The sequence below is a fragment of the Neltuma alba genome, unplaced genomic scaffold, assembly GCF_004799145.2.
Source record: "Neltuma alba isolate B1F8T4 unplaced genomic scaffold, ASM479914v2 tig00012116_pilon, whole genome shotgun sequence".
Classification (NCBI taxonomy): Eukaryota; Viridiplantae; Streptophyta; class Magnoliopsida; order Fabales; family Fabaceae; genus Neltuma; species Neltuma alba.
In genome coordinates this window covers 164,817-174,824 of record NW_021636668.1, presented here as the reverse complement: position 1 = coordinate 174,824, position 10,008 = coordinate 164,817, and the positions used below count along the sequence as shown (strand labels likewise).

General features: G+C 40.4%; 2 protein-coding genes across 2 annotated transcripts; both read right to left on the bottom strand.

The window, feature by feature from the left end:
• Window positions 1-1,665: 1,665 nt before the first annotated feature.
• Window positions 1,666-5,536, bottom strand: LOC114722963 (calmodulin-binding receptor kinase CaMRLK-like). The gene is made up of 2 exons (XM_028909083.1): window positions 3,890-5,536; window positions 1,666-3,307 (listed from the first exon to the last, which is right to left on the bottom strand). The coding sequence occupies exons 1-2, from the start codon at window positions 5,265-5,267 to the stop codon at window positions 2,667-2,669; spliced, it is 2,019 nt and encodes a 672-aa protein (XP_028764916.1). The 5' UTR covers window positions 5,268-5,536; the 3' UTR covers window positions 1,666-2,666.
• A 2,036-nt stretch (window positions 5,537-7,572) lies between these two features.
• On the bottom strand, window positions 7,573-9,559 carry LOC114722899 (transcription factor MYB119-like). Its single transcript, XM_028909021.1, has 3 exons — window positions 9,264-9,559; window positions 9,004-9,130; window positions 7,573-8,420 (listed from the first exon to the last, which is right to left on the bottom strand). The coding sequence occupies exons 1-3, from the start codon at window positions 9,557-9,559 to the stop codon at window positions 7,644-7,646; spliced, it is 1,200 nt and encodes a 399-aa protein (XP_028764854.1). The 3' UTR covers window positions 7,573-7,643.
• Between the last annotated feature and the right edge of the window lie 449 nt (window positions 9,560-10,008).

Here is a 10,008-nt window from a genome sequence, read left to right as displayed (position 1 = left end):
ACTATAAGACTTTAATCTATTTTTCTTTTCAAAATTATGATTTTTTTCTCTAAAATACCCTTATTAACTCTAAGAATTCCCACCAAAAAAACAACTCTGATACACATTATTAATGAAAATAGATTAGAAAAGTCAATATACATTTATTATAAACAATCAACTTAACTAATCAATCAATTCTATCCTTTAAAATCTCACAGTGCCTTGGTGATCGGGTCATTTCAGCATCTACAATGAGGTTCTATTGGTCCATGTAATCTATTTGGTTAGTGCTCTCTCCACGGTTATTGGTCCTTTTAAACTAATTATATAACTTTTATATTAAGAATAGATAGAAGGCAAGTGAAAAATAATTTTAATGGGGTGGGATGGAGTGGGGAGGAACAAAAAATTAAAAATGCGAGTGAGGGGTAGGCGCGAGGGGGTACTTTATTTGGAGAATCAACATTGAGACAGGCTCAGCTGCATTCAGCTCTGGAAAAGAGAATTAAAGATTCAGGCATCCCATTTTGCCCCCACACAGAATAAAATGCTCCTCCCTCCTACTGCCAGTATCAAAGGAAAAGAACACGTGACAAATTAAAGTTGCACTGTCGGCATCAAATAGTGAGCCTTTACAAAGTTCATGCCATATAGATATTTCATCCCTCCATCTTTAAAAGGAAAAAACAAGAAGAAGAAATGCTACGAGTATTACGGGGTATTTTGGTAAGAATAAAACCTTGATTTTAAAAGTATTTTTACGGTATACGAAGTAAATATATAGAGAAATTTGTCTCGGTTTACAGAAAAGTATTTCTGAGAAGTAATTCTGAAGTCACCCAAATACCCCCTTAGCCTGTTATTCAACTTGGTTATTTGTATCTGGTTTTCAGGAAATAAAAATAAAATCTATTTTAGCCTACGAGTAAGTGGTTTATTGGTTGCTGGCTTGTGAATGATATATATACCAATCATCCAAATGCCATGCTCGTATAGTCGTATTTGAAATATTAATGCTGATTAATATTTCTCATCAATAATTTGATGAGATATAAAGAAAAGTGGAAAAGCCCAACAGGGGCACGTCACATCAGAGAGAGGCCAAAAATTTAAAGAAAAACTAAACAAAGCATATCTCTTGCTCGTTTTCCCTTTTTCTGGGCTGAGAACTTTTCTCTGAGTATCCAATGTTCCAAACTTCCAATCATCGGATCTTGCTTGAGTCGATTACTGAATCCCTCACAAGAAATCACAGTATATTCAATCTCATAATAAAAACTCAACTTCTATTTGAAAAAACAATAGATACCTCCCAGAGATTATCCTCCTCATCTCCTAAAGTTATATTTACACTACTCCCAACAGCGTCTTCGTCGTTATACATGTTCATATGCTTGTTCATATACAATTATACATGTGTGCCAGTATATGATTATTATAATTAGAATTTCTAACGGCTTTACTAGTCAAACAAAGATTTTAAATTGTTAAGCTGAATCATAACAATTCAATGTGTGGGCACTTCAAACATCATAGAATTTGGAATACCATATTATCTCAAACGCAGCCTAGGACCCAGGAGTGCCCCTTCCAGGGAATGATCAGGTGCAAAGATTGTCGTGGTTTAATACGCACATCTAGAGCAACGCTGTGTGTGTGTGTGTGTGAAAAAAAAAAAAAATGTTGACTTAGAGGTGCAAAATATAGACTCACAGAGCCGACCAGTACATTCTATAGTTGAACCAACGGGACTATACTATATGAATTAAACAATACTTAATCCCATCCAAAAGGTACACCTGAAATGATGAGAGAATATAAAAGTATATGGAAATTTCCATGCTGGGAGACACTGCATCACTCAAATTCTAGGCGTCTTAAAGACCCCAATCAATTTTTTAATACCCCGAAGAAAGAAATTCCAAGGTAGCTTCAACAATTGTAAATAGTTGACTCATTGACCAATGAAACAACAAATCAGGATCAGCCTCCAGTATTGACAAATCACAAGAATTTACCCCAAAAAACGACACGAAACCAGCGGCACTTCCGGTAGCACACGGCAATGTAAGTAAATGGTCCCTTCGGGTGTGAATATAGAAAACAAAGCATAACCCGCAAATATGGCCAAGTTTAGGTGTAACTATCTATCCTCCCTCCTCTTTGTTTCTTTTTGGGACTAAAGGCAAAGGTAGGATATTCTCTTGCCACATGAAATCACAAACCCACCACTCAATTTAAACCAAAACAAAAAAAAGGCATAAAGACCCAAAGTGAAAGAGAGAAGCAATATTAAACAATGAAGCAACCCTCCCTGTCTTATGCTCCTCAAAGCAAAAAGAAAAAAATATATATATGCTGCGTAACGCCTCTCTCAACCTTTTGGTTTATCAGAATCCTTCGCAAAAGCTATCCTTCCTACCCCACTTTTTTTTTCCCGTCTTTTTTTCCCTCTCCTTTTCTTTTCAAAAAATATTATAATACATTAGGAAACAAACCAGGATGATCCAAAACTCCATAGCCAACACCACGCGAACTCCCTGCCCGTACAAACAACTCCCGCTCAACGTGGAATCAGGAATTCGTCACTTTAACGAGGCGGCGTTCCAGGCGCTCCCAAAGAGCGTGGTTCATGATTGCTACTGTGTTGGAACTCGAAAAAGAGGAACGGGTTGGGGAGCGAGTCAACTCGGGGCGTGTGGGTGAACGTCTTTGAGCAAACCCAGAACCTGTTGCATGGTGGGCCTTTTGCCGGGCGACTCGGCCGTACACAAGTACGCGACTCGCAGGCTCTCCAGCATCTCGTTTTCCCGCTCGCAGCTCAGTCTCAGCCTCTCATCCAACGCGCGCTCCCCCTGCCCCTCCCTCACCGCCTTTCTCACCCGGACCACCGTCTCCGCCGTGCCGGGCTTCCCTGTTAACAGCTCCATCAGCACCACCCCGAAGCAGTAAACGTCCGTCTCTGTGCTGCAGGTCGGGCTCTGCTGCTCCTTCCCGATGCTTTGGATCCCAAAATCGGCGATCCGGGGCTCCAAGTCGTCGCCGAGCAAGATGTTTGAAGTCACTAGGTGGCCGTGGACGACGGGCTTTGACCCCGCGTGGTGAAGATACGCTAGCCCCCGAGCAATCCCGACGGAAATACGGTGTCGTGTCAGCCAGTTCATCTTCTCCGGTGGGGATGAGACCTGCGATCCGGAGCCGTTCTGAATCTCCCACGTGTCACCGGTCCAATCCTCCACGTCGGTTTGCCCCGTTGGCAGCTCATGCAGCCACCTACCCAAATCGCCGTTTGACATAAACTCGTACAAAATCAGCTTCTCGCTACCTATGATTCCACAAAGAAACATAAACATTTGACATTACACTTCTCACTACCCAAATTGCCGTTGGACATAAACGCGTACAAAATCAGCTTCTCACTACCTAAAATTCCACAAAGAAATATAAACATTTGACATTACACTTCCATTATTATTATTATTTGCGTGCCGTCTAACACATGAGAAATGTCCTGGATCAACCATTTGATATGGAAAAAACGAAAAAGAACCAGCATCACCAACACAATGTAAAACCAATGAATGACTATTCATGGTGAATTTGGTGGCCTTGTCAGAATTATTGCCAAAATAAATCAGACTAATAATGCAACTTTTTTAATAGACTATACAAAATTTATGCCTAAAGGTAATAAATTGCGAGTGCAGGATTTAGGTGAGATTGGTTACCCTTGAGATTGGTTACGCAAGGGGGTTACCGAGTTTGACATTTCACTAGGAACGGAACGCTAAAGAAAAGCATTTAATGCGAGAAAGTTAAAAATTTTCAAAGGATTCTGCTGCTGGCAGCAGAAAAATACTAACAAATTTGAAAGTTGAAACGTCTGAGAAATTGGTACGGCAATTACCTGCAATGCAGTATCCGGATGGTGGCAATAAATTGGGGTGTTTGAGCTTAGACAGGTCAACGAACAGCGCGATGGCGTCATCGCTATGGACGTCTCTTGCATTCTCCAGAACTTTGATCGCCACGTGGATGTCGCCGGGAATGACGACGGCTCTGTACACGGGCCCGCACCTTCCCTCCGCCAGCATCGACTCTTTGCCGAAGTGTGACGTGGCAGCTATCAGGTCCTTGAAGCTAAGGTTCATCAACGGCTTTTCGAACATCACCACGGGTGCCGACGATGGCTCCTTCAAATCCGCTACCCACGAGCTTCCTGACTCGGTTTCGAATGCGAAAGGCCCCGATTTGTCCACCTTTATTCCCTGAGGCACTGGCTTCGAGATTGCCCATTTCCTCTTCTTCGCCAGTCGCCTCTTCTTTCTGTAAATGCAAAACGCCCATATACTAAATAGAACCAGCACAAATGCTGAAGCAGAGCATACAGCCGCCACCAGAGTTTTGTGTTTGTGGTGGTTCGTCGAGGCTTTTAAAGCATGATGAGAAGGCGGATCAAGACTGGGGGTACTAGATGTATTGTGAGCGAAGTTGTTTCCGGCGTCAATGAAAGCTGAGTTGCCAAATTTCTTGTACTTGTCCAAGTGAACCAGTGCCGTGAAGTTGTTGTAAGAAATGTTTAAGAACTTGAGCTCCTCCAGAGGAGGGAAATCAGAAGGGAAATTGCCATTGAAAGTGTTGTTCGACAAGTCCAAGTGATTCAGCGAGCGCAGAACAGAAATGGTTTTTACGTTTGCTTTGATATTGCAGCTTGAGAGGTCGAGATGGTGTAGCCCGGTGAGGTTTCGAAACCCAGTGGGCAGAGTCCTCAAATTGTTATGCGAGAGGTCGAGAATTCTGAGGTTTGAGAAACCAGAGAGTTGAGGCAGATTGGTGAAGCTGTTGTGAGAGAGATTGAGACTCTGAACCGATGAAAACGGGGAGTTTCCTGCGGGGGATTCGAGCTCAATGCTCCCTCCAAACTTGTTATTAGAAAGATCAACTTTTGATAAGTTGGGAGATGTCCAAAACCAGCGAGGTACATGGCCTTGGAGAAAATTCCCAGAAAGATCGAGAACGTGCAAGTCAGACATATTCCTGATGAAAGCCCAAGAAATAACCCCCCTCAGATTCTTGGAAGCAAGCTGTATGGAAGTAATCTGAGAAGCTTTTGAACAGTTTAAACCTTGCGTATGGAACCAGGAAACATTAAAGCCAGCGACAGATTGAAAGGCTTTGGAGACCAACTCGTAGTCGGTGCTGTTGCAGGAAGAATCCACCACAGCAAACAACGCCAGAAGAATCCAAAATCTACAAAAATTGGAGCTCATAACCTTACCTCCCATAGCCCCTGTTTGTGAGAGATCGTATGGAGCAGGTTTAAGAAAGCTAAGAGGAAGGATTATTAGAGTTGGTGCTGCTTGAAGGTTACAGCGGGAAACAAGGGCATCATGTTGGAGGGAGAAAAGAGAGGGAAGTTAATGGAAGTTGGATTTGCAGAGAAGGGGGTTGACTGCTAAACCTGAGCAACATGCTCCGCCTGACGACGCCCCTGATCTCATATGACAGTGGGCGTTTAATATCATCGCGCTGGCTCATGCGGTGATTGCGATTTTTCCCATTTCTTCCCTAATAAGATTGCACCAAATGCCTTCAAAGCCTGTCAAAATGAGTACCAGCTCTAATAAAAATAAATAAATAAATAAGACTTTTCCTCGCACTATGCTGATATTTATCATAATTAAGTGACTGTATGGATCGATATACGGATCCGAACAATGAGTTATATACTCGCTCTATACTTGACATTGATATTTTTTGTTGTTGATATTGATGAGTAACGACATGCTTTAAAATTCTTATTGAATGCATGGATAGAACAGAGGGGAGATTCATAGAGATTGGTATTATGCCCAGAGAACAATGAATAAATTTTAGGAGGGAGGAGTTTATCGTCCATTCAAGAAGATTGGTACATGTTTGTTTTTGTCATGGGTTGGTAGGTTCTTTGCGAAAGTTTTTACTATCTTTTCTTATAAAAAGGAGCTTCATTACAAGCGAATAAAGTTCAAGTATATTTACCCAAAAAAAAAAAAAGGGAAGTTGTTCAAGCTTGCCTTTGATTCGCTTTGATTAAAGTCACATGGATTTATTACATAAACTACTAGTTTATTACACACATATATTTCCATTTCTCTTTTATAGAGGAGAGAGATCGTATTTACTAGTTCAAACTGGAGCATGAACAAAACCAGAAACAAGATTTATCATTTTTTTAACTCTCTCCAGGAATTTAATGGGGAAGAACAACTTCACCTAATTGTATTAATACCTGTATATTTGTTTCAAGTAACTTCTAGCTGTTTCCATTCACTCCGAGAAAGTCACTCAGTTCAAATTGGATATATGATATAATAATGTCAAGTGTCATATAAAATGGGCAACACATTCCCTTGGTTCACACTGAATTTTTTTAAATGCTCTCCAGCAGCTGCTCGAGGCTCAATAATAATTTAATTTTTTTTCTGACTGAGGTTTCTTTCTCTGCAACTGTGTCCAGAATTAGAAAACTATATTTATTAAATAAACGGAGACAAATGATCCCATCAACACGTGCATCTTTGTCATAAAAAATAGCTCAGCTTTCTTCTCATACCAAACCAGAAGTAACAGTTTGACAGTAATGAATGGTAAATTCCAGAACAATGGATCCTCTGATCTGATATTTTGAAGGGGCTTAAATGGGTTTTAATGAACTACGCCTTCGTTGATTGGTTGGGATTGCTACGCGAGAAACCAAACAAACAAATTGACTGATCGGTAGTTCTAACGAATCAATACTGAAATGAGAAAAGGTAAGTGCGTGGAAGTGTCATTCACGAATAGGGACAGTCCCTTGTATCGTCCATAGTTTCTCTGACGCGAACAGATCATGTGCCTACGCCCTACCTTGACCTTATAATGCCCAGTCTTTCCACCTCAACTTTTCAAGTCTTCGCTAGTCAAGATTGGATTTTTAAACAAATCATGTTATGGGATATTTCAAAGAATGATTACTAAATTCTAATGATATTATAATTTACTTGGTATGAATCAGCCAAACACATCCCCTGTTTCATGTAATGACAAATCAAGCGCCAAAGAAAAGTAACATCAATTTCAAATTTAGGGGACAAGCTGGACAAGAATAGACACGGGCAGAGTGGTTCAAAAACTGCATATTAGGATGATGGATTTTGGAGGTTGGCAGGTAAGATTCCTCCACTAGTTCCAAATTGCTAGAGGCTATCTCACTGGTTTCTCCCTCTTGCTGTTGTTGTGTTGGTTTGTGATTATAAAATATGTTTAAGTGGGTCGGATCACCTAATCCATTAGCATCCAAACCCAAAATTCCATTTCCATTCACACCTCGAACTTTGCATTGTAATATCAAACTCAGACACTGAGATGTGGGATTATTATATAACTGTCACCAAACCCACGCTTACAACTCCAAATGAATCTCCCATGTGGCCCTCACTAGTGATTCAATGTATCACTGTTTGATTCAAACTCGTCTTTTATATTTGACACTAAGCAACATTAGTGTTTCTTTTTAATAGTACGAGGCTAGTGAAAATGACAAGCTCGTGGTCAAAAAGCATTTGGGGAATGTCATTAAACTGATCGAGGAAGTAATAATGCCAACCTAAACAACAATAGACTGAAACGCTAGCTCGAACTCAAATGCCACTGTTGGTGATTGTAGAAAACTTAGAAGAAACCAATTCCAATAAATCCATCTCCGGCTGATACCCCACAAGCAAATTCATGTTCAGGTTTTGATTTCCATGCCCGCACAGAAGTGGTGAGGAGGGTGGTCCATTGAGCAAGTAAGAGAGATAAAGATCTGATTGGGAGTGTTTCATGGGAGTGACAGCCTCCTCAGCGAGGACATTCTCATAGAAGCTTGTTTTGCTATATGGGTTTGAAATGGAATACACAAATCCAGGCCCAGCAGTCACATCAGTGATAAGACGCTGTTCACCATCAGCTTGACAAAAGTCCAACAAGTAGGAAGTTGAAGAAGAATTCTGAGAGTGCTCAACATCAGCAAGATACTGTTTCTGATTCTGATTGTCGGCAAGAAAACCTTGCAAGAAGAGCAATTCCTCATCATACGGTTCAGATATTATAGAGTCGCCATTAACAACAGCAGACTGATCAGAAGGGGGTTCAGATTGGTTTTCTTCAATGTTGTTCTGGACAGTGTTATTACTTATCAGGGTCTTGCTTCTGATATAGTCCTCAAGTATAGAGGAACGTGGCTTTTTGTGTGTTGTGTGTGTGATTTTCTTCTTTCTCTTTGAATTCTGCCTTCTTTTAGTAGCATTCCAGTGGTTCTTGATCGCATTCTCTGTTCTTCCCGGAATGCTCTTTGCTATTTCTGCCCAACGATTCCCCAACTTGGCATGTGTTTCCACCAATATCTTCTCTTCTTCTTCGCTCCAACTGTCTTTCTGAAACCAGATGAACCATGAAGAGGATTGTTCATGTACGTGTTTTAATTTTCTCTATAGCCGAACATTTATACAACATTCAGCCTTGAAGGCAATAGGCGCCACCTAATAAATCGTATCAGGTAGCAAATAATCCGAATCCTTGGCATATCTATATCCAGATGCTCTTTAATTAATGAAAGGTCAAATACTCGTTGGCGGGAAATGATACAAAATAGGTAATCTTAGGAATATTTGCTAACCCGTTGATTAAAGTCAAACACATGATAATTAGTTGAAAAAGTCTTATACATAGTATTCAAAAAGACAAAAAAAAAAAGTTATATATATATATATATATATATATATTGAGAACGTTTCATCATTGTAAACCACGTTTTCACATGTGATTGAAGACGGCAAAACTCCACCCCAAGCACACTCTAACTCTAAATATATTATTGGGATTAAACTTATAAAAATTAACAAGACACCCAATTAGTCATGCAACCCTACTAAAAAGTAGCAGAATCAAAGGCAAGGGAATTTGCAATTTAACATTAAAAAATTCGAACCCAGAGACAAGGATTGAGGAAGAAAAGACCTTAATATCAGGGCGCAAATGATTATGCCATCTCTCTCGACACTGCTTACCCGCTCTTCCATCCAATTTCTCTGCTATTTCAGCCCATTTTTTCACACCATACTGATTCACCAGTCTCACCAATTTCCTGTTCACCAATCCACGATCATCTCAAGAGTTTACAGAGAAATGAATGTATAATAAGAAAACAACACATATACCACTAAAACACATGCTAACTTACAAACACAAACAAGTCATGTGTTTAAAGTTCTACATACCTGTCTTCTTCATCCGTCCACTGTCCTTTGATCAAAGATACGCGAGATCGTTTCCTACTAATTCTCCTTCCCACAGTATCGTCGTCGTCGTGCTTCCCTGAAACTCTGTTTGTGAAGCACAATGCAGGGACCTGAGCGTGTGTCCAGTTCAAAGCCTGCTCATTTGGTAACACAAATCCATCGATGAAACTTGATCCTCCAGTGTTACGCCACATAGTACTAGTCTTGTGATTCTGTGCCTGCTGGCCCCACAGGAATCTGTCGATGGCTGTCAAAGGTGGGACTGATCGATACATTGGATTTTGATGTCTAAGGAAGAGGAGGGAGTAAGTTTGTATGGACGAGGTCTGGCATAATGAGAAGGTGGACAAAGAAGCTAATTCCAAGCCCCATAATGAGCCACATGGATTTACGCACATTTATTTGTGGCATGTGGTAACGGCTATGAATTAATAATCACGTAACTCCTGAGCTTCCTCCCTCACAAAAATTTAGGGAGCCAAGAGGGATTAGTGGATTGGTTATATATCCATATTTATCACTCGTTTTCATTTTCGAAATTCTAATAAGCATGTCTTTAAGTTCAAGTTTGGAGCACATCGGCTGAATTTTGTTCAAACATGTTCTGTATCTGCAAGCTCTGTACTCTCATTTTAGTTTTCATATCATCATAGGACCAAAAGGTGCTGAGTAATACAGTAGTTTTTTTCCTCGTTGGTGATGAATTATTAATGAAAATAAGAAA